The following is a 25,806-nucleotide window of genomic DNA, read 5'->3' as shown; positions in this document are numbered from 1 at the left end:
TCCCATTCGCCATTGCTGATATTTAAACTATTACACTTCGGAAACGGAAACAAAAGCGGCCGCTTTATTTTAGATAACTCTGATTGGCTGATCCCATCCAACATCCAACATATTTTAGAACCAGTCCTATACGTAAAATATTTGAAGGAAACTCTAGACATTCAATCTCTCAAATAAACATGGCTGCGATAGTGACGTTTAACGTGACGTCACAACCCTCAAAGATATTGGATCCAACATATTGGAAGGTGTTGGAAGCTAAAATTTGACAGTGTGACAGGGCCTTTAGGAAACATGGCGTTCATATCCTATGCACACGACCTACTGTTACTGTTACTGTTATTTTTTCAATTGTGAACCCAGCCTAAGGCTGGGTTCACAATTAAATAAATTAAGCGAGTGCATAGCAAGCCATGCACACGACCTCTATGCACACGACCTGTGCGAACTGCGAAATCGGTTCACAATTGAATTCTTACTGTTAATTTCAGCCAATGAAATTTCGCGAACTATGCGACATCTGTTAACAGTGTTAGTAAATAAACATATTAACTTTCAAAATAACGATAATACTATTATTTTCTCGACATTTTCTTACCACAATATGGTTAATAAATATAAACATATTTATAGTTCCACCAAAAAAGCACCCTGCTCTTCTCTCATTGGCTGTTGTGCCATGCGTACGCGACCGAAATAAAATATATTCATTTCACTCCTATGCGCACGACCTCGCTCCCATGCACACGACCAACTTTCTGCTATTGTGAATCGTTAGGTTAGGAAACATGGCGTTCATATCCTATGCACACGACCTACTGTTACTGTTACTGTTATTTTTTCAATTGTGAACCCAGCCTAAGTGTTGTTGGGACGTAACGGCCTGTGCTACCCAGAGGGAGCACCGGCGGCTGGCGTCAACTTTTTACATATTCTCACTTATGTTCTACGTAACAGTTCGTAGTATATTTTCCTTTATATATTCATTTTACTAATCAATTACATATTTATGAACCATCTCATGAATGTAAAATATAATTTTTCAGTGAAACATGAATTTTGCCACTGACAGAGGAAAAGAAAATGTGTTCGTGACTGGCTTGGTACAGTACAACATAACAGACAAGCCGAACGATAACTTATATTAGAAATAGTGTATGTAATCATATACATGTATTTCATAAATTTTGTAACCATGTTGACCGAGAGCCACTGCTCATCAACTAAATCTATTGGGTGCTAAGAAAATAAATAAATAAATAAATAAATAAAATTAACGCGGTACTAGCGTAGGTGAATAAAACGAAATACTGGCTGTGCTCGTAGTGTATATGATCGTAATACGTTATCTATGCAACAGCTGTGCTGTGTAGACGTTCATAGAATCAAGTAATCAAAACAACATTATAATCAATTTTTCAAGGTCGTAGGTGGCCGTTGTGATACATCCTGAATGAGGTAAAATGTGTGGTTTCATGGAAAGTGATTCGCTTTGAAGAAATTTATGTTGCCATATTTGTGCGTTGACTCTTAACAGTTATGTGATTATCTATATATTGAGCGTCATGTCGAACTTAGGGAATAACCCCTTTTCAGGGCTGTTTTCTTCTGTAAATGAAGCTGCAGAATTTGCTGTATGTCAGTCTGGTGTTCGTACCGACGACACGTGCGGTGTTTCAACAATAGAAAATTATTCAAGTGAGCGAACTAATGAAGAATGGCAAAATAATGAGAGGATAAACGAATTGCTTGAAAATGTTTTTCGCTTTACTTTAAATAAAAGTACTACTACTCGAAACGTAGTGTTCTTAGATGAAGTGACATGTGCTGACCCAAAACTTCTCTCAGACATCGATGTTTTAGGGCAAGCTTTGTTTGAAAGGCTTCTGTTGGAAGAACCCTCCACCCATGTAATTAATAAAGATGATAAAGAATTCACGTCATCTTTGAGCTACACAGTAGAGAGAAATGCTATTTCATACTTGTATGAATGTTTTAAGAGTTTTTGGGAGACACTTAGTTCCAATAACATAGAAAATTTTGATACCATTGGAACCAAAATTAAGGAATTGATCTTTAGGAATGTGGCAACAGCTTTGAAGCAACCAGAGTTGTTTGAAGACCAAGACGTTTACACTCAATTACTAGATGTGTTCAGTGAAGAAATGTATGATTTTGCTTTGTTGAAACTTTTTATTAATGGGACTGTACAAGAAATTGTAGCAGGGGAAGAAGATGAAACTAATGTTCAAGAAACTTTAAATACATCATTTTATAAAACCCTAGATGCTATCCATATGCATGTTTCAAAGAGCACATTATTTAGTGTCAACATGAAGTTCTTAGAATTCTTACAGATTTTTTCAAGTAATCAATATCTCTCTTTAGTGCTTATAGACCATAGTACACCACAAATTAAATCACTTGGTCGTACTTACGCAAACACACTTATAGGCTCATTTTTGAACCTTTCTTGCCTACCAGGGAATGCTGATGGCCAGTACTTATATTATGATGACCCCCTTCTTCAGGCAACCAGTACCACCGACTGGAATGTCTGGACAGCCGTGGGTAGTATCAATGAAGGATTGTGTAAAATTTTCCACAACATGCTAAAGTGCTCGCCGGAGGCAAAGAGCCGGACAGTGAGGTGGTTTCGAGACTGCCTGCAGGCAAACACGGGTCGCGGGAAGCTGTGGTCCGCCCACAGCGTGGACCTGACGAGCGTGTCGGAAGGCTTCATGCTGAACCTGAGTGCCGTCCTGCTGCGGCTGTGCCGGCCCTTCTGCTCCGACCCGGAGAAGTACCTGCGCATCGACCCCACCTACTGCTCCGTGGAGGAGCACGGACTGGCCTCGGAGACGTGCTTGATTCCCGCGGAGGAAGGTGTGCAGCGGCCGGCGGCCGGGTCCTTCAACTTCATCACCGAGTGTTTCTTCCTGGCGCACAGGGCTCTGGACCTCAGCTTCCGCGTGACCCTGGACCACCTGATGAGGATAAACCAGGAGCTGGCGCAGATACAGCGGTCCCTGGCGGACGCCCAGAGCCAGGTGGCCCCTGACGGGCTGGACTTATTGCAAGCCATGCACGCCCGTATGAAGGAGAAAATGACCAGGTTTTAATTCATCAATAACAATATTTAGATATTATAGTAACATGAGCTAGAACCTCTGTAATATACTTCCTCTTCACCTGGTCACTGTTAGATAAGCTACATTTATGCATACCAATTCTGTTGCAGTATATAATTTCTGTTTTCCTTAACATCATTAAAAGTTGTTGAAATAGGATAAATATAGCCCACAATTGGCATAGCACAAAGCAGTGGTCTTCAACCTGCAGACCTTCAGGCTAAGTTCCAGCAACCGTATATTTTAACAGTCTATTACTATGAGGCGTACTATTTACAAGCAAGGCATCTTGTGACAATTTCGTGACTGTGATGCTATCCTTGCTAGGCATAGATCTCCTGGTATCTTTTCGTATTGGGGCATCACAGAATTAATTGAAAACATACATGTAAGTAATGTTAAAAAAAAAAAAAAAAAAAAAAATAGTGTGTGGAATCCCTCCACGCGGAAGAAGTGAAACTTCGTAATGTGGAAATGAAAATAGGAAGGGGTAGAAATTGATTTTTAGTGAAATCATATTGTTTCTTTAAGACAAACTTTATTAACATTGCTTATAATTCACAATTGATCACATCTTTTAACTATCAATTTCGAGTGGAGAAATATCCAAATCTATTACATTTACAATGGGATTATGATAACTAAAGTATCATACAAAATGTTTGAGTTCTATCTTTTCAATATTTCTTGCAAAAACTGCATCAATGGTAGTTACCCCTTTGGTTTTCACGACGCTCACACTGTTTACTTCGCTGCATAGCAAGAATACCATGCGCATGTGCTTGGGATCTACCGACTCACTCTCTTTCTCTCTCCTACTTTCTACCTTTGTGTATCTTTCTTTCTCTCTCCCTCTTGCATTGGCCTGTAATACTACGCACATGCGTTCGAGTGCCACGCATTCACTCTCGCTCTGTCTCTTTCTATTCCCCCTCCCCAGGAGCGTTGAACGTTTAACGCAACAGTGCTTTCATACCCCCCCTCCCTGGTAGCGTTAAATGTTTAACGCAACCTTGTTGGAAGTCGCATTAGAAATTTCACTTCAAAAATACGCTATTGAAAAAACTAACATCGTCAAACTGATACTCAATGAAGATCAGCAACGAAGTTACGGCTTGAGAGCCTTCTGAAGTTAAGAATTCTGAAAACGTAATTCTTATTGAGACAAACTGTAATTGATGAGTGGTTTGTTAATTTCTACAAGAACTGTATATACACTTCTTCAGTTCCTCGACTCTTCAATACATGTTGCATTATCACATGCATTTTACCATGTTTTTTTTTTTTTTTTACAGTGGCTGCGAGTACAAGTCTAATTTAAAATTGCTGTTGAAGGATTTTCAATTAAAAGTTGTAGGACGAACATCCTTTGTCCCTATTAAAGTGAAGCCAGTTAATTAGTTTATTTTGTTACAAATGTATTCCAAACTCTTCTGAATGGATGGCTGGCTGAGTTCGGATAGCTTACTGATATTTAGTTTCAACTTAAAGACTTTAATTTAAGATACTCATGTAAGAATAGTTTAATGCATGACTTATGTTACCAAGTAAAAACATTTGATGATAAATATTTTTAATGGGCGAGAGGGATCCCAAAAGAAGATTTAACTGGCTTCCCAGATCTATCCCAGTATAAAAATTATGATAGGGATAAATGAATGAAAGTAGGTTGCATTCTCTTTGATGTGGTCGGGGGATTCACTTAAGGATTTTTGTGCAAAAATAATGGGTGCCACCGTGATAGGGACCCAGCGGAGACACTGTTCTCAGGGTGTAATGTCGCCCATGTGGGAGCGTGACTCGTATTCCACTATCACAATTAATTTGGTGTGTCAGAACCTGGCCTCTATGTGATGATATTACTTAAGTGAGCTTTTATAGGTGTCCCACACGCCGGTCTCACAGTAAACGATTAACACATGGACGAATGCAGAAAGACGTACACTTGATTCGGTAATAATATTTATTACGTGCCACAGCATCACATGCCTCTCGTACACTTGATGTTACATTTTAAAATGCAGAAAAGCATAACGACACAAATAGTGTTAGGTGATGTCCAGAGCCACCTTGTGGTTGGTTGAAGGCTTTGCGGTAATGTCTGAACTCCGTATTGCGGATTACCATTTATTAAATAAGCAGTGGAGCCCCCGAGGTAAGCTCCGAGGATGATTAAAATTGTTTTAGAACATAATTTAATATACCAGGATGGTGGAGATTCAAAAGTTGAAGTGCGGAAGGCGTCGTATCTCGGGTGCCGATGCGATGCGACTTGGGGGAGCGATGGCTGCGCATGTGAAGCCAATTTAAACTGACTGTGGGTTATTCAAAGTAATGCAGTTAATACGTTAAATGAAAGACGTAGTTACAATCTTAAAAAAAATACTGCACACACATCTTTAAGCATAAAAATTATGTAGTGAATTTATGTGTAAAGATTACTGTTCATAATTATAAAATAATTTGGTGGCCTTCAACAAGTTCGGGTGCATTCCTCTGGTTAATATACTTAATAAAATAAAAATATAGAATGTTTGCGAGATCCCGAAAGGAATACACAGCACTGAGGGTGAAAAGAAAGATTTACACTATAAAATAATTTATTATGGGAGCGTGGCACTGATTCTACTCCGTCTCTTCTTGTGGAAGTTAGTGGGGTTAGTGACACACTATTCAGCAACACATGTCAGATGCGAGTACGTTCGTCGCGGTGGGAAGTGTCATGAACATAGCGATATAGCAGGCCCTGCGTGGGTGAAGCCCTGGATGATGTCACTCTTACACTGTGATGTAAGGTGCGATTTTGATGTGCGTTTTCAAAGCCAACAAAAACTTTTTTAGATGTTACCTTTAATTTAGTGTTACTAATGTCAAGGATGTATCCAATAATATGCAAATGGAAATAAGTGAATTACAACACATTTCAAAGTTAAAATTTTTTGAATTTAGGTATACATAGGCCTACATATTGATATTTTACTTTAAATTTTCCTATAAATAGCATTTGAACATGATTTGTAATTTTAAATTTCAAATTTTTTACTTTTATTTTATTAAGTTTTAATATAATTTTCTACCGCTATTTCTTAGTGTCATGAAAACAGTCATCATAATGATTTTAGTAATATCATGAGAAAAAATTTGGTCATTGATGCGAAAAAGGTTGAATACCACTAGTCTGTTATCTTTTGGTGCCATTTTTCTTTCGACTGTCAATTCAGTTTTCAACTGTGCTATCACACAAATGATTGATTTATCTTATCTTCGTCAGACCATGGTAGTATACACCTACCTCTATTTATTTTAGTCCCTATCTAACTTACATAATCTGTGAATGTCTTTAAGTTTGTATGTCTAGCATTACTCATATATTTTTGAGTGTTTAAAAAAAAAGTTTATTCTCAAAACAACAGTTTTTAAATCCCTGCAACATGGTTAAGCACTTAATCAAAGACTTAGAAAATTAGTAGTTTTAGTTGTGAAGTAAATATCATTTTTAAAATAAACATTTTAAAAGAAATATGAATGAACTCTTCTTTGTGTAAAGTAGCCTACCTATTAACTTATGTAATTTTTTTTATATAGGCCTATTATCAAAAGCTAATTTAAATGTGTTAAAAGGTTGAAAAGTTGTTTTAAGTACAGGGTGTCTACTGACCGGGAAATTCGGGAAATTCGGGAATTGTACATGAGTTTCACAACCCGGGAAAAAAACGGGAATTGTACATGATTTTTGCTTAGTGTACGGGAATTTTTTTTCTTTGCTCGTGCAATTTTCAAAGTGTTTTCACTTTTAAATATATCTCAATACAGAAGCCTTCGCACAGACCAATAAGATTTATGTCAGTTGCTTGATCAGAAGTCCAAGAACGGACTGATAATTTTAGCTAAAACATACTAGAGACTCGTAATTGCTTTAGCTTCTAATGCACGTCAATCCGTACTTCGGTCCAGAGATGTGAGGGGAATATTAAGAAGAATTTGCTGGCGACACTGTATTTTCTCTCGCTCTGTTTTTCATTTCGTCAGTAGTTTCAACGTCTCTAGTAATTCACTTTGTTGTTTACCTACCTAATCAGGGCTTACTGCGTAATAATTTACTTTTTTTTCTCTTTAAGGATGCCTTAGTTTTATGTTGCGTGTGTTTACCTAATCAGTGCTTACTACGTAATAATTTACGTTTTTTTCTCTTTAAGGATGCCTTAGTTTTATGTTGCGTGTGTTGTTTACCTAATCAGTGCTTACTGCGTAATATTGTACGTTTTTTATTCTTTGAGGATGCCTTAGTTTTATATTGCGTGTTTTTTGAAGCGGATTTGAAACGTGAGTACCATCATTATTATTTATTGATCTCGTTTACACCCGCTCCTTGAGTAACGTTGTTCAATTTCTGCTGTTTTTAAGTAACGACGTCTGTTATTTACAGCATAATTTGAAGTAGCGCCCTTTTGTCTTCTTTCATTTATGTGAAATTTTATTGTATCCGTTTAATGGCAATGTTATTCGCGTAAGATTAATTCAATGCAACGAATTAATAGTGTGATGAAAAACAAACGCTATTTTGCTTTCCTTAATAACTTTTCGCGTCTTTCAGAGTTTATGGTCTTAAGCATATTTCAGATATATTTCTATAGTTTGCATTATGTAGAAATATCTCCGATGACCGAGTTTTCAGCCACTGTTTGTATTACATTTGGCATGTCAGCAGCTGCTCTGGTGAGCAAAGCCAGAATCTTCCAGGGCTAGTTTAACTTCAGTCATTAGGATTCTCTAGTGGCTAGTTACAAACAAATTGTTCTAGTAAACAACAGTCGGGAATTACGTTAACTGATTAAATAATCTAAATAATAATATAAAGTGTTTAGTTTATGCTTTGTTAAAGCATACTGGAGGTTAAATGTATTTCCTCCATTATAACATACGCGATAGTATCTTGATTAAAATGGTGTTAGGCAAGCATGATTGGAAAACAAATTATTTTCATTGACTAACACACTTATGGAAAAAAAATATATTTGACTAGCGCTCTGTTTTTCACTAACCAATTATGAAATTACTATAGGGGCGGGTGTAGCTACTTTAAATATTAGTGTCTTACAAAGTATTATATGGCCTGTATAAATTCTTATATCCTATTTTACTTGCATTTATAAATACTCCTAATGTTAACTGTCTTCAAAATTTACCCTTTTTTCATTTTTATGTTTTTGTAGATACGTGATTCCTTTATACTTGCCTCAATGGCTAGGCGTATTCGAGGAAGAAATTCATTTCAACCACAATGGAAGGAAGAATTTCCATGGCTGCAAGAAGTCGATGGAAGCAATCATTCTGCCAGGTGTTCAGTCTGTAGAACTATTTTCTCGGTTGAGTCCATGGGAAGAACAGCTGTTGTCAGTCACTCAAGTGGTAACAAACACAAACTTAGATTAAGTAGCTCTGAGAAGTCCACCTCTCTTGACACGTGGACTACAAAAGCCGGTTCAGTTCATGTGGCAACTGCAGTAGCAAATGCTGTAGCTGAAGCTTCCTCTGTGTCTTCACTATCGAAGCTCCCTTCATTAGGTTTGGGCTCTACTGTTGCTAGCAGTTGTGAAGTTTCACAGGTAGGGCACCAAGTAAAACAGCATACTGTATCAACCAACCGTGGTTTAAGTAGTTATCTTAAAAGAGATGAAGTCACACGTGCTGAAACATTGTGGTGCCTCCAAACAGTCATGAACCACGATTCCCTCAGAGGAGCTGCTAGTAGTGTTAGCCTCTTCAAAAGAATGTTTCCGGACGATTATATTGCTAACAGCATGCAACTTCAAAAAGATAAGATTTCCTATGTTATAGTATATGGTCTATCTCCTTACTTCCATAGTGAACTTAAAACTCGCATTAACAGTTGTGACTTTTTTAGCTTGGGTTTTGACGAAAGCATGAATAAAGTAGCACAAAAGCAACAAATGGATTTGTCTGCAAGATTCTGGGACATTTCACAAAACAGAGTATGTTCTCGTTATGTAACATCAGTGTTCCTGCATCACACCACTGCTGAAGATCTTCTTAAAGCTATAAAAGCAGGCCTAGAAGATTTGGATTTTTTGAAGATCATTCAATTGTCGATGGATGGTCCTAATGTAAATTTCAAATTATTGAAACTTTTGGCTGAAGATACCCGATCTTTTCCAGATGCTCCACAATTTCTTGACATTGGATCTTGTGGACTGCACACTGTTCATAATGCATTTAAGACTGGTATCAAGAAGACTTGTTGGGACATAATGGAGTTCTTCAGAGCTTTATACTATTTGTTCAAAGAGGCTCCGGGTCGACGAGGCGACTATACACAGGCCTCTGGATCTAATGTGTTTCCTCTGAAGGTATGCTCAATCCGCTGGGTTGAGAATGGAAGAGTAGCAAAAAGAGCTAGGGAAATGTTGCCACATGTTGACAAATACATAAGTTCAGTTAAAGGCACAGCCAAGGAACCAACATGCCGTAGTTTTTCAACAGTTTCAAAGGCAATTAAAGATAATCTTCTTACAGCTAAAATAGCTTTTTTTGAGGGACTGGCTGAAAATGTGGAGGAATTCTTAAAGGAATTCCAATGTGATGCTCCAATGGCACCATTCCTCTATGATGCTTTAACAGTTTTAGTGAAGCATGCTATGACGAAAATTGTCAAGAAGAATGTTCTTGAGAGTACTTCTCTTCAAAAAATAGACGTTTTGAAGCAAAATGAGAGCAATTCATTTATCTGTCTTAAAGACATTAAAAATGTTGACCTTGGTTATGGGACAAGGTTAGCTTTGGGAAAGTGCAAGAACGTCTCCGAAAAAGATATTTTACTCTTTCGTAAAGATTGTCGCACTGCTCTACAGCATTTTGTAGTAAAACTAATGCAAAAGTCTCCTCTGAAATATCCTTTGACCAAAGCATTAAATTGTCTGAACCCGTGCCACATGTCTACAAATGCTGATGCTTGCAAACAACTTACATCTGCTCTTGAAATTGTTCTTAAAGCAAATCTTTTTTCTGCTACCACAGTAGAAAGGGCTGACCGTGAGTACAAGGTTCTGTGTTCACAACCACTTGTAATGGAAGATCTGAAGACATATTCACGATCCGAGACTCGACTGGACGCGTTCTGGATGAAGTTGATAGATGGTAAAAAGGAGTATGAAAACCTCGTTCCAGTAGTTAAACTTCTCCTAACCGTATCACATGGGAATGCACCCTTAGAGCGTGGATTTTCTGTAAATAAAGAGATTTTAGTAGAAAATATGAAAGAAACGTCTGTCATTGCACAGCGTCGTATTTATGACCATGTAACCTATGAGGGTGGATTGATGAAACTTGACATTACAAAACCCATGATTCTTTCAGTAAGAAATGCGCATTGCAGGTATACAGAAGCACTCAATGAACAACGACAAGCGAACGCAGATGCTATGAAACTTTCGGAGGCAAATAAACGTGCTGCTGCTGAGCTTCGAGAGCTTAAGGAGAAGAAAAGGAAGTTGATTGAGGATGCTGAACGAGAAGTGTCCATCATCAACGAACGTGTTAAGGAGCTGCAGAAATAAGTACCATAACTTACTTAGAATTGAAATCGAGTTTTCGGACTATTGTGGACCTGTGAAATAATTTAGTCATTTACAAAAAATTGAAGGCTAGAATTTAACTTTTCATAAAAATTGTATTTTTGTGTTATCAATGGTGTAATGTATAAAATATTACAAGGTCACTTATGTTTTTATCATAATTTGTTTTGAAAATAGTGTCGTGTAGTGTGTTTATATTGTTTGTATAAATGTCACAGTGTTGAGGCAGAAGTGTTATAAGGTATACAGCTGAACTTTATCAGGATACGTTACTAAAAGGGTTGTTACCACGGACAGGTTTTCAAATAAACCTTTTAAGACCAAGTGTTCAGGCATGTGTATGTATGCTTGCATATGTTTGTAAATTTTGTTTAATCATCTTTATTTTTGTAAATCTTCTGAATATCTTTGCAAATTAAATTTTTGAAACTTAGAAATTACTATAATTTAGTTTCTGTTATGTTAGTAAAGTGCAAAACTTTTGTACAGGAATTTTCTCAGAAGTGTACAGGAATGTACAGAAATTGTACAGGAATTTTGCTAGCTCAGTTTGGTAGACACCCTGAAGTAATTAAATTTACTATCAAAAATAAAATGAGGCAAAATAATAACAATTCCAAAAATGTTAACCTATATAGAATACTATATTGTTGAAGTTGTGCCTTCATCTAGTAAAGTACCTAATCACTACTTTGGTGCCTGTTGCTGACCTTAGTGTTACAAAGTGAAAACTTTTGCCTGTAGAGGAGTTCTCTTAAATTTAATTTTGTTTTAAATGTGGTGGTTAATACGTTCAGTTAGTTAAAACTTTAAAGACAATGGCAAAACTAAATTATATATTTAAGGACGAAAAAATAATGGCATAAAACAGTTATGATAAATTGACACCGGGTTTAGATAAAATAAACATTAAATATAGGTCTAAGTTATATTGAAGACATTGCAGATCAGATAAGAGACTGTTTTATTTTATTGAAGATTTCTGTATACAATAATATAAATTTTCAAACATTTTTTTGTAACCACACATAAACCTATTACTGGCTAGAATTTGCTGCTTGTAGCAACCCTTAGAGATTTCTCAGTAACACAGTCTTGCTGGGATCATTTTAAAATTATTTTTCCTGTACTGTAGTAGAAAATTAGTTTACGTCCGTCCAAAGCCATAATGAAGGGGTGATTTCACTTCAATTCAGCACACACATTCTACCTGACCCTCATAGATTTCAATGATTTTTTGTTTATAGTTTACCTGCATAAGTAAATGAATTTTTTTTTTTTTTTTTTACATTTTTTAAGCGAGTGATTTTTCCCCTCCCCCCCAATTAATTTACAAAATAACTCAAATTTTGCATGTTTCTGATGTAGAACAATATTTGTAATTTGGGAACGATTGATGTTAGAAAGCTCAAATTAGTCCCATTTTAAAACTCTTTTAATGGACTTTCACAAGACATACAACTCGATAGGGGCTCATTCATTAAAAAAAAAAAATACAAATTAATACGATGGAAAAATCCAAATTTGATTTCTCACAAGATCACAATTTTAAAAATTAAAAAAAAAAAAATCCCTTAAAAAAATTGATTGCACCATTCTTGTTTTATTTAAAAAAAAATCATTTTATGGGTTCATGAGGTATGAGGCATAAATCTGTGGTATTTTTTAAGAGCAGGTATTTAATAGTACAATTTTTTGTTCATTTATTTACTTTTAACCACTCTAAAACACAAGTATTGATGTTTTAATGTGGAGCCATAAGAAATAGACAACAGTGACCAAGGGGTAAAGTCCCTCCGGCCTGTTGCGTGCAGGTACCTGTCGCTGCGGGGGGCGCTGATGGAGCCCACCGCGATGGAGGGCATGGTGTGCCTCCACGTCGCCACCGCCGTGTGGCTGGTCCAGGTGGCCCTCGACGAGGACTCCTGCCGCAGCCAGGGGCCGTCCTACTTCCCGGGACGCATGCGGGACGTGGTGTTCCCCCTCCCGGACACCGCTGCCCCGACACTAGCGTAAGTCATCTTGCACTATCTCGTGATGACGGACTTAATGAGACCTGGAACTTTGCAGGATTAATAAAATAAAATAAAAAATTTCAGCTATGAAGTGGACTCTCGGAAATAGTAACAAAATATTTTATATGTCTTAACTAAAAAAAATTAAACTGCCATTTAATAATGCACTGTGACTGTAAATTTTGATATTTGTTCGTGAAACTTTGGTATGTTTCTGTCATTGTTCAACTCTCTCTTGCTTTTTCTTTCACAACATTCTTTAATCTTGGTTGTTAGTTACTAGATAATTGCGCAGAAACTAATCATTAAACAAGTGTAGTAAAAATCATATATGATTAGTTTTTATTTAGAGCATGGGAAGGTGATTAGTGAACATATATGTAGTGTGTTCAGCTAATCTTAAAGTCATGTGTGTATTTGACTTCTGGCAAACATTTCCGACATCTGCACAAAAGTAGACTTAATATGTGTTCCGACTGATGACATATTAGGACTAGAGCTGTACGGATTCAAATAACTCATTCTAAGAAAAGCATGCAATGCAAATGCACATGTATTTTAGTTTACAAATGAAACATACCTCTCTTTTTTTAACTCTCATTTTTTAGCTTATTTTCATTTGTTTGTTGATGACCTGTTAGTAGCTTATTGAAACATGAATTTACTAATGAAGGCTGGAAAATTTAATTATTTAATATTTAATTATATAAAATAAGATTCGACTTTGTGCCACTCATGTTGAACCAGAAAAGTTATAACATCAAAGAACTGAAGTCCAGCAAATCTGCACATGTGACTGGGAATTAACTACAGAAAGAGTATTTCCCCACAAGAGGAGGATTCTTCATAGAATGGGCCCTCAGAAAGGGGATTTACAGTACAGTCACGGACTTCCCACAAAATAGGAATTATTTTTTAAATAATACAATTTTATTTACTCTTTTTTTTACATTTTTGACTACAATTTACTAATTTATTTAATTTTAGAGTAGTATTTAGCTGGGTATAATTTACAATTTCTTCAGATACTTTAAATTATAAGATCTTGTTTAGTATATAGTAATTATTTGTTCCCGTAAATTACAAGAAACATTAATGAGCTAACTTTTGTTGAATCAGACCTATCATTAAACAAAATTAATATATTCTATTTGAAAAAAAAAATTATTTGGTTATTATTTTTTAGTTCAATTTTAAAAACTTTTCCTAAGTTAGTTAAAAAATGTCTCCGTCACAATATTACGAATATTTCTTTGCAGTTCAAGCAGTTGGTATTTTCCGTTGTCTGTAGCGGTAGCCATGCTCTAAATAGAGCAAGTTTTGGTTCTTATCTAACTTTACCATGCTGTGATGTATTTATTTACAAGGTATTAAATTCAAGAACATAGGATTAAGTTTGGTATGTTTGGCTGGCACACACATCTAAGAAATTATGTTCAAAGTATGTATTAGTACGAAAAGTGAAAAGAGTACTGGTGGATTTTTAGGTTATAACAGGCACTTTTATTTTTCAATAATATAGGCCGAAAATTAACAATTATGAATCTGCAGAAACACCAATTCAACTAAATATCGGCAAAAGCAGCTTCTGCCGATTCGGATCGGCACAGCTCTAATTAAGACGAGTAGGTTTCATGTTTTAAGGCCTAAGTGGAACACTTCATATTGCAACGCGCTGTGCCAGCTCAGTGTGGTTGTGATGTGACAGATGTGTCCCGGAGTTCCTGGTGGAGAACCTGGCCGTGTTCCTGGGATTCGCGCGACGGTTCAGCCCGCGCATCTTCGAGGGGCAGGGCGCCTCGCTGATGGACCCCTCGGTCACGCTGGCGCTGGTGTTCATGGGCTCCCCGCAGAGGGCTCGCAACCCCCACCTGCGGGCCCGCCTCGCCGAGTGCCTCGAGTCTCTGCTGCCTCGCGAGGACGACCAGCGGCCAGCCCTGGGCCCCGGTTCCCAGGACCGCTTCCGGCACCACCCGCACCGCAACCAGGTCAGCAGTCGGCAGTGGCGCTCCTTCCTCGGGCTGTCCTCACAAGTGCCAGATGACCTCGATCATCAAGCAGGTCCGGGCAGCCGGGAGGAATTGGGTTTAAATCCCAGTCCATCCGTCCTGCTTCTGTGGTTTTCCAAAATCATTCCAGGCAAATGTTGGTAGTTTTACTCCCGAAGCATGTGTCCGTTTATTATGACCTCTTTGTTAACAACACATATAAGTCAAAATTTACAATCAAATGATTTTCGGATGTGAGATATTTTCAAGCGTTATAGGGATTTGAATGTAACATCCTAAATTCATAAAGAATATAACATTTTCTTGAATATGCATTGGAATTCAGGATGCATTTGGCCATCACACACGTCACCATACACATGTTACAAGAATCATTTTCGGGTAAACTACAATGGAGTCGTAACAGAACTAAAATTGCAGTGCTCGGTTGAAAGCTTGTAACTGTTTTTTTAAAAGATTATAAAATATTCATCACATTGATTTTTTAGTACTGGACATATCCGTCAGCTCATTTTCAATGTAGGTAGTTCTTTATTGTGGCTTTAATAACCTAATTTTAGTGCTTCATTACAAAATTACAACTGTTTATTGTTTCTTGTGACAAGGGTTAGTTTGTGCTCAGATAGATAAAATGTTATGTCTTGTCTCATTGATTTTATTTCTTCCAAAGTGAGTTTCACTGTAGATGCTAGTGGTGAATGTCAAGTTCTTTATGCAACGCGTGATTGATTACAGATTGTACGCACCCTGCTGGAGGTTTTTGTGGGGATAGAAATGACGGGGCAAAGTGTGGCATTCGAGCAGAAATTCAACTACCGGCGCCCCATGTACATTGTGATGGACTATTTGTGGCAGATTGAGGAACACCGTCAGTGTTTCAAGTAAGGCCATGTTGTGATTTGCTTTTTTATGTGATGCACTTTTGTCTTTTATCTGTGATATTGTGATGTCATAGTCTCATAGTGTATAGGAACATGAAAAATGAGATTTTTATCTTATTCTATTAGAGGTTTTAAAAGAGTGTGTTTTTCAATTAATTGAGTCATATAATATCCTGTTAGTATAAATTAATCTACAAAATCTTTATAAATATATCATTATTATATATTATTTATGATTATAATTGTCCCATTACTCATTTGATGACGTCAAACCCCACATTACAAGTTACAAGTATGTGAGCATAGTGAATTTAGGTACATGTTACATTCTTAAGAAACATAAAAATTAAAATAATAATTACAGAAGACAAGAAATCATCCAAAAACTTAAAGCATAAATGGAATACAGAAAACAATATGTTTGCTGGCCCACAGCATTTAAATTTAGGGATTGTAACAGGTCTATCCTTGTCATTTTTTCATAACATGATACACAGTAAGATATATGGCAAAAATTGTTTTAAATTTGCCCCTAAGGTGATTTTGAATCACCATAAAACGTCTTGAAATTACACTTAATCCATTTTCTCCCTATCCCCATTTTAGATAAATAGACATTTCAGCAGTGCACTGGTGTAATTTTATGTTAAGATATGCCCTAACGAGCCATGCACTTGCAGTTAGTTGGCTGGTGTCACCTTAGATATTAAAACTCAAATGGTTCCCATGAAAATAAAGTTGATTAGTGGATGTTTTGGTTATGTTAAACAAGAAACAGCAAGATTATGAGCCAATGTAAAATGCTAAAATAATTTTTTGTTTGTTGATGAAAAGGAGGAGGGTTGGGGTGGAGGAAGTCATTAAAGTCAAAATTTGTGAGGCTGTTCCCCTTTAATTGCAGGTACTTTTAAATTAAGGGGTTGACTGTTAAAATGTGCTGTTTTATTTGGTGGATTGATGTTCAAATTTCATATATTTACACTGAAACATCATGAAGGGGTAAAAACTAAAGACGACTGTTGTATGTTTGAACATGCAAGCGTGTCTGTTATCGATGAGGATGATGAAAGGTGTCCTGTGCTGGCGGCAGGCAGCTGGCGGAAGATGCGGAGGCGAACATGGAAGCTGTCAACCCTCCCATCTTCCTTCGCTTCATCAACCTTCTGATGAACGATGCTGTGTTTCTCCTGGACGAGTCCCTCTCAAACATGGCACAGCTGCGGACTATGCAGACAGCGAGGTTGGTTGCATTGTGCATTTGTGGTTCAGCCTTCTACTTGCTCTCCTACTTTCAGAATTACCTTGAGGAGTCAAAGTTTGGATAACCTGAAACTGAATACATTTTTAAATGAGAGATTTTAAAAGTGGTAGTGTGTTTTTAAAGAACTCATGTATCTGTCTGTCTGTCTGTCAATTGAGCTGCACTTCATAAAGTAATCGGACAGTAGTATAAGCTTCATAAAAGGAATAAAAAATGTTGACATAACAGTCGACAACTCTTTGGATTACAACTATACCTGCCATTTAGTGAACTTGTTTAATACTACATTATCACTAATATTTTAAATTTTGTTGTCTTTGGCTTACATTTCAAATTGTTTACCATGATTATTATTTTTGTCTCATTGCAGATAATAGCAATGTATTTAATTGTTTCCTATAGACCTTCCACAAGTAAAATAATAATGTTAGGCTGTCACTGATGATATGGTTAGTACTTCAACTAGGCTAGATAGTACTTCTGTCACAAGTAAGAAATATCCCCACTGGTTTCTTAGTTCTCACAGCTTGAAACAGTATTGAAATAGTACACCAATCCCTCACTTAGCCTGTCTTCAAATTGCGCAAATTCATTTACCACAATATTAATTATACTGCCCCAGTCTTGAATAGCACGTCTGTAAATTTTAGTTTGATCGAAATCACCACAGGCAAGAAGAAATAGTCAGGCATGATGTCACAAAGTTGGTTTTAACTTGGTAAACAACAGATATACGGTGGCATACAGTAACTGTGCAGAGGGTAAGGGGGTAGGGAATGCAAGGGGGAAGAGTTGTGTGTGCAGGCCAGACTATGCTATCAGCTGTTTTAAAAACATCAGCTATGGCGAGTTCAGTTGCGGCTATAGAGTGTAACGGATCAAGTATCCATGCGTATGCCACCAGGCCGTACCGTTGTCGCCCGGCCACAGACCGGGCCGTGATGAACTACAGTATATACAGTGGGAGGGGACTCGCACGCATGAAGGTCTGCTGATAACTGTATGTGCGAAAGCACCTGGGTTTTAATCCTGGCTTCCAAGCGAGCGTGTAATGCATCGTGTTCAAGAAGTGTTAAAAAACGTAAAACTCTTTGTCTTGAGACAAAACTCGAAGTATTAACGGCATGCGGAATGTCATGAAGGCTACACATATATTGGTCTCTCTTTAGTTTTAAGCGAGTCAACTGTGCGCACAATCCAATGAAATAAGGACTCAAATCAAATGTTTATGTAAGTCTGATGGTGTTGGTTGTACTAGCAGGAATATATTTATTTGACATTAGAAACTGAAATAGAAATGAGCAGATGATTCACATGGAAAGGTTGTTAAATGAATGGTTCAATTAAAAAAATCATGGGCCTGACAGGATTGGTGTGAATCAAGCGATAATATGTGGAAGAAAAAAAAACTTTCAATTTTTTAAAAATTAAAATGTAATTATCCGGACAGTAACATCAGTTTTACTGCCAGTAAAGGATGGTTTCGAAAGTTTGCGGAAAGGTACATGGCGTGTGTTGAACGTCACGCCCGGCTGGGAAAGCCAACCCAACTTACTGAAGATAATTATGTAACCACCTATCTCCCATATCACGGTTCACGGTGTCACATTTATAAAGATAAATGGTGTGATATATTTAAAATCAAGTGTTATTCTATGCATTAAAATAATGCAAAGAATATTTCCCTACACATTTTGAAACACATTAATTCAATTTTGGTATTTATGGAGAATAATGGTTCAGAATATGCAATTTTGAATAACATGAACATTTCTAGGAAGGAACACATTAGTTGTGCTAAGTGAGGTATTGGTGTAGTAAGCAGGTGCATTAGCGTACATATTCTTAGAACATGTTATGTCTTAAAAGCCAAAGAGTTGTTCTATTTTACCTGCGACAATATTGTACTTGTTTTGAATGTCTTCTGATGCTGGGCGAGGTGTGTTGCAGGGATACAGGCGAATGGCAGCGCCTGTCGGCCCAAGAGCGGTCACAGAACGAGTCTCACTTCATCCACACCGGCATGATCGCGAGGTCAGTCGAAGAAATAAAGTGCACACACTAACTAGCCAGCCAGCAGGGTTGAAGAATGTATGTAGGTATTATTGTAGCTGCTTTGTTGATATGGGGTGGTTGGACGACAGGGTTGCATATTAACATGGATGTCTAGCGCTGCACCTTATCCTGCAAGGATGTCTTAAAGTGTAATGAAAACCAAACCAGATTGTGATGTGTCAGTATAACATTACAGGGGAAATATATATTAAATAGGAATCATGAAACATTTTTGCTTGTAAAACAGTTAAGAAAATTAAAAGTTGTTCACCACATAGTTTGTTTTGTTCAGAAAATTCTCAAGGTACTTAGAAATTTAAACTTGTTATCAGGGATTTTTACTGAATGGGTAAAATTGTTTGCATTTATAGGTCCAGTGTTCATTTTTAAAATTTACTATCTAGGAAATTTTATGAAGTGTTTTTTTCTAAAAATGGTTTTACTGTATTTAAAGAAACTGTCTAATGATGGTGTAGCAAGTTAGAAGAACAAGCAGACAATTGATCAGAAATGTTTCTCATTTCACAGTGAAAGATGCATGTATGAAAGAATGCTATATTTGTATGTGTAGATGATGGACTTAAATTTAAAAAAAGTTGTATTCTGTGTAACGAAGAGTTCTCATCAGATGCAACAGCAGCACATTTGACAGAAAACATTGCCATGTCGATGGCATGTAACAAGTTGGTATCAACTTACAGTAAAACCTTTTTGTTGCGACCCCATTTATTGCGACCACCTCTCTATTACAACCCGATTTCGAGGAACCATGAAAAAATTGCCGAAAATCGGAAGAAAATCAAACATAAAATAAGTTTCTTGTGGTGAGTAGCGTGTTAATGCGTTTCTCTTGCCGAGTACTGTACTGATGTAGGCAGCGCATATCTAAAAATAGATACCACTTCCTGTCGACCGCTGTCAGCGCTTAACAACCCTCATTCCACGTCCCTTAAATGCCGGAAAAACCCTCCGGCCGCAGCGTGTAAACATGCAGTCGGCCGCTCGCTCGCCCTTGCTCACCCTCTCCCCGTACCGTGCGCTGCGGCCGATCTCGGATGCTGCTTGAACTTGTTAACAATCACGTTATCTGCTTCATTTTAATGAGGAGAGTAAAAATATATTAAAACTGTCAGCAAATTGATAAAAGCTTTCTTTATGTGTCCGCAAAACAGGGCACAACACTGGCTGGCCAGTTGTTTTCATTCAAAACGTGGCTAAAAAACTTGCATGGATCTGGCTGAAAACATCCGGCAATACGTGTAGGTTATAAGGAATCTTGTTATGAATTGAGATGTTATGTTTTTCGAATAGATATACACAGCGACCGACTGGATGCACGCCCGCCTCGACTTGTTTTAACTGCCGCAGCGATGTTTATTTTGACAGCTCAAGCAATTATCTTTTCCCGTGGGTTGACAAAAAAAGGTCGCTTCACCCAGCATAAAAAAAAAAGCTACGCCACTTATTCCCCACGCAGGAAACACACTGGCTGCCGTCTATCTCCCTCACATTTATCTTTCTTCTAACATTCCACGTCTCGCCTCTCGCGCGAGCAATAACGAAGCGACCACGCATTGGGCTGTTTTATGCTTAGTTTGGTGACAGCAGCTTGATTTTATTCGGTATATTCCTTTTCATAGGACCCTTGCTATTAAAATACATTTATATTTAAGTTTGAAAGCTTGTAAATTCCTTGCCAGAGATGACTGAACTCGAACTTGGTGTGAAAAGTGACATATTTTGACATACTTTTTTTTGGGCGTGTTTGGTTGGGGAGGGAGGGGTCCGAAAATATTTACAATGATCTTACCCCTCCCTCACCACTTTAGTACCCCATTCATAATAGCCCAATTTTACGGGAGAAGGGAGGGTGAAAAGTGCATTTTCTCACTGAAGGTTTTTCAAAGGAGAGCGAAGTTGGGGTGTTATAAGGGAGGACACTAGATGGTTTGTGTGTCTGGGAGGGATGAGCTAGCCTTGAAGAATGTTAACGAGGGGAGGGAGGGGTGAGCTTATGCGTCATGAAGCCGCTGCCGCCAGCCAGCCAGGCGAACTTAGTGTGCGCCCATTCGCATTGCAGAACCTACCGCTGCCATATTTTTAAAGGAACTGTCCCATTATTTTTTTGTTATTCTTACATGAACATTATTGGAAGTTTTCAAGCCGACACAAAAATACGCTGTGTTTTAAAATCAACAGATTTTAATGATCTTTCATTTCGTTTTTTTTTTATTTTTTTCTTCTGATTTTCACATTTTGGTCAAAATGTCCGTTTTTTTGACGGTTCCCGAGAATGTATTCGTAAAATCACTGCTTCGTTAAATCCGGGGTTCTAGTGTATTTAACTACGGCAAGCATAAAACGTACATGTAAACTAACCAGTAAAAATAAACTGTCTTTTGACATATTTTCTTTAGAGGTGGCCTGTAGGGCGACGGACTTGTCATGAAGGTTGAAGTGGGTTTAAAGCAAAGCCGTCTAGCATTGTAAGTGACAGCATCCTACCATTGTACGGCTGGTTTCTTAGCGAGTAGCGGTTTGGAATGGGGGGGGGGGGGGGGGTGAAATCAACTGAAAATTTCGGAAAACATCTATTACGACCCCCCCTCTATTAAGACCCTATTCCTGGGAACAATGAGGGGTCGTTTCAGAGAGGTTTGACTGTATTTAACATGAAAAAATTGACATTATCACAACTACAAGATGCAAACTAGTGTGGTTGTGACATGTCTGGTTGGACCAGCATCCTCGGATGGCAAGAGACAAGTTGGTCAGTTTTGGATGAGGTTACACTTTTTTTTTTGCATCTAGTACTTTTATACTGTACTTTTATAGTATCTCAAATTTCTCCATTTTATCACTAGAAACTAGTAAACGTATTCTGGATTTATTTCCGTTACCTTACATTTTTCTGAGATTTTTCTATTTGCTCACCAGTTTCTCAGGCAGTGCTTGTAAATATTAAAATATGCTATGTTCATAAAATCTGGAGTAGCTAAGTTAGGGATTTGACTATGCTTCTTGAGGTAATGTCCACCGTATCTTAGTTAGCAGCATCATTGGCTAACATGGATAGTACTGTTTGCTTGTAAAAATCATACCTTAATTTTGTGCAGGTTTGACAACATCTTGGGCAGAGAGACGATCCATACACTGGAATTCTTAACGTCTGAGATCACCTCTATTTTTTGTCACCCAACGATGGTGGATCGCATAGCGTCTATGCTTAACTACTTCCTCTATCACTTGGTTGGCCCAAAAAAGAAGAATTTTAAGGTTAGTTTTGATTTAGTTATTATTTGCAGTCTGCTGTGTTCGTAGTTCATTTTAACTTATTATGTTATTCACTAATCATAGCCAAATATGTGTTGATGACAAATGAATATGTATTTCTTGATGTAATTTTATGTTTCTTATTAATAGTATTGGACATTACTGTCATTATTAGATTATATAATTGATAATTTACTTTTTTGACTCAGCCTACAGGCACAGGTAGATTTTGAAGTTCATCTTCCTTTTGGATCATTCTAAAAACTCTACTGCGCAAAACATCCTATAAGCATAATTATGATCTTGAATATTCTAAAAGGATTAATAAAACATTTTCTCATATTCCATGGGACCAAAAGGTTTCAATAAATGTTGTCTAATCAATGTATCCAGCATTTTAGTAAAAATTTCATATTCTTTTCAGTATGTAATGATGTCATGTTCACGAGCTTAAAATTGATCTGGTGCCACATATTATTTCATTATTATGAGTACTAATCTGGAAGTTTTTTAAAATAAATATTTTTATTTTACTTTAATTTTAATTATTAAAGGGTTTTTTACTATATAGTTTTTAATTCGGCACTACACACACTGTGCTATCCACTCTCTTAACTGTTTTCTTACTATCAGTGCTTAATGTGCCAGTTCTCTTTTTATATGGTCTTGAAGTGATTTAGAACTTCATTTATGTATTGACTAATTGCTTTCCAGAAAACTGAAGTTTTTAGTTATCCATATACTCATCATATGAGCTTTGATGTGCATAGCAAAGATTTAGCTCATGGGAAATCAATGCATTTTTCAACTAAGTGGAAAGGTTTGAAAATGTTTCAATATTGTATATGAAAACAGAGATCTCTTTCTGAGAAAAAAAAAAATATATTTATGTGCCATGCACGAGGTAGGCAGATCCTTCATATTAAGACTTGAAGAAATCGAAATGACATCAGTGTGAAGTGATCATGAATTTATTTGTTTGCAGGTGAAGGACCAGAAGGAGTATGACTTTGACCCAGCTAACACAGTCCTGAACATTTGCAAGATTTACGTCCACCTGTACAGCAGTGAAGCCTTTTGCATCGCGGTGTCCCAGGATGGTCGTTCATACAGCCCGCAGTTGTTCACCCTTGCTGAGGATGTCTTGGGTGAGCTTCTTTTCCAACCAATTTATTTTTATCCTGCAATTAATTTTGTATGTACCTTAACAAACATAACACAACTTTTTTTTTAAAAATGTTGTGCTGAAAAAAGCATGGTGTATAGCTTATTTAATACATGGCAATTGCCGCATGGCAACGCATGTCACAAGTATTGTCAAGCTCCAAGGTTGGGTAAAACCTGCGGTTGCTTAATGACAAAGACGAATACAAATTGTTTGTGAGTGTGTGGATCTATGAGAAAGATGCAATGATTACCGATGGTTTGTAGTTTCAGTCATCTACCGTATTTACTCGCGTAAAGGCCCCCTTTTTTTCCCCCAAATTTTGACTCCAAAAAAGGGGAGGAGGCCTATACGCGAATTTGGAGGAAAAAATAGATTTTTCTTTTCAAGTCGTGCGTCTTTGTTCGAATGAGGTAGGACGGGGGAGGCAGCGACGCGGCAGGAGAGAGAGAGGCATCGACTCCGCAGGGGGGAGAGGCAGCGCTATTACAGGGGGGGAGAGAGGCAGAGGCAGCGCTGTGGCAGGAGGGGAGAGAGGCAGAGGCGTGGCTTAACCTCCCTCCTGCCAGCTAGCCAGCCAACCAGACAAAGGAGTGTTAGAATCCTTGACCCACTTCCCTTCCTCCTTCACTTCCCCTCTTCTTCTCTGACAACACTCCACATCAACACAGCGGCAGCGCGCGAGTCCAGCTTTCTTTATCTTTATGTCGTTTGAGATAGAACTAACTGCTTACATCTGGCATGCCTCACATCGGTCTTACTGAGAACGGACAAACTATAATACCAGTCTCTGTATCACTGCCGCTTACAAAATCACCTCCCGCCGCTCACAATACATGGCTTGTTGTTTGATGCATGCCAAGCTGCCCTGCCCTCAGATAAACCCAGAAAAACACGGTTTTTAAATTTTTTCTCAAAAATGTTTACAAAACAAGGAGGGGGGCTTATACGCGGGCGGGGCCTTTACGCGAGTAAATACGGTACTTAAAACTGTTAAAGAAACGGGAAATTGTGATGTGGGAAGAAATTTTGGTATAGTGGAAAGTTGCATGGAGGTGAAAATGAGATGTTTTTTTGAGAGCAGGGTGTTATTGCAATAAAAAAATTTATTTGAAAGGTGATAATTTATTGTGTAATTCTTTAGCAATTTTTTATATTGTTAAGTTTATAATCTTTGTAACATAACATTGAGTTTGGTCATTCCCTGACCGAAAAGTTAATAGTGCTTCACTGTAATAAGAAAAATGGCTGTGCTCAGTAGAGATGCGAGCAGGAAAATTTTCTGGAAAAAATATTAACTCATATTTTTCCGAATTTTTTTTAAAATTATGAACATAGATTATGTAATTAAAGTTGGGTTAGTATACATTATAAAATAAATTTATTTTCTGCGGATTGGTAGGTACTGTTTAAACAACAATTTTGGTATAAGATATGATGGGTCCTACCCCACTTTCAAATGTTAATTGTGCTGTAGGTGGTCAAGAAAGACAAAATTATGTTTTATTTTTATTTGGTTCAGTTTATATATATATATAAGTAGTTTTTCTGTGAAAGTATAACTTGTAAAATTTTCCAGTGAATTACCAGAAAATTTTCACGAAAATACTTATCCGGGAAACTTAACGTTTCTGGTGGTTGGTAGCCATTCTGCATTCATGATACTTTTTCCCTAACATCACAGTGAACACATCATCATTCAAACTTTATTTTTAGATTAATATCATGCTACGACCCTTAGGAGCCAAACAAAAGAAGTTTTTAGCATCCAGTCCCTTGAAAAAACGTCTTAACAGAGTTTTACTGTATTTACGAACATTGATCACAAATTTTAAGAAAATTTAATGTTAGTGGAAAAAAGTGTGTCGTGTTTGTGAATTCCCAGAAAGCCTTTTATATTTTGCATTGAGTTCAAACTGCTTGTTCTAATCTCGTGGCATGTGTCTCTCGTTGCCGGCAGTGCGGATAGGAGGCGTGGGGCTGGTGCCCGACCTGCAGGCGGTGGCGGAGAAGGTGGCCCTGCTGTCCACCCAGCAGCAGGAAGACGACGACATCCTCTCCGAGGCCCCGGAGGAGTTCCTCGACCCCATCATGTCGACCCTGATGACGGACCCCGTCGTGCTGCCGTCGTCCCGCGCCACCGTCGACCGCTCCACCATCGCGCGCCACCTGCTCAGCGACCAGACGGACCCGTTCAACCGCTCCCCACTCACCATGGACATGCTGCGGCCCGACGCGGACCTGCGCGAGCGGATCCGAGAGTGGGTGGCCGAGCGCAGGCGAGCGCGACATTCCAGCTGAGGTCGCAGGCCGTGACTGCTCCGCGTGTCACGTGTACAAAATGTATTATTGTAAAGATATTTACCGTTTGTAAAGAAATTTTAATTCACTTGGCTCTGCGAAGTTATTTGTCAGCTCTTAGTT

At 37.8% G+C, this 25,806-nt stretch overlaps 2 protein-coding genes across 2 annotated transcripts; both read left to right on the top strand.

Annotated features, from left to right (window-relative positions):
• Positions 1–1,347: 1,347 nt before the first annotated feature.
• On the top strand, positions 1,348–25,771 carry LOC134530287 (ubiquitin conjugation factor E4 A). The gene is made up of 9 exons (XM_063365002.1): positions 1,348–3,115; positions 12,538–12,735; positions 14,447–14,726; positions 15,483–15,628; positions 16,719–16,868; positions 18,840–18,923; positions 22,061–22,220; positions 23,203–23,365; positions 25,343–25,771. The coding sequence occupies exons 1-9, from the start codon at positions 1,566–1,568 to the stop codon at positions 25,681–25,683; spliced, it is 3,072 nt and encodes a 1,023-aa protein (XP_063221072.1). The 5' UTR covers positions 1,348–1,565; the 3' UTR covers positions 25,684–25,771.
• Positions 6,194–12,531, top strand: LOC134530286 (uncharacterized). The gene is made up of 2 exons (XM_063365001.1): positions 6,194–7,454; positions 8,345–12,531. The coding sequence occupies exon 2, from the start codon at positions 8,372–8,374 to the stop codon at positions 10,703–10,705; it is 2,334 nt and encodes a 777-aa protein (XP_063221071.1). The 5' UTR covers positions 6,194–7,454; positions 8,345–8,371; the 3' UTR covers positions 10,706–12,531.
• Positions 25,772–25,806: the final 35 nt, after the last annotated feature.

Source organism: Bacillus rossius, chromosome 3 (genome assembly GCF_032445375.1).
Source record: "Bacillus rossius redtenbacheri isolate Brsri chromosome 3, Brsri_v3, whole genome shotgun sequence".
NCBI classification, from domain to species: domain Eukaryota; kingdom Metazoa; phylum Arthropoda; class Insecta; order Phasmatodea; family Bacillidae; genus Bacillus; species Bacillus rossius.
The sequence above is the reverse complement of the archived record's forward strand: the minus strand, read 5'-3'. Positions and strand labels throughout refer to the sequence as shown.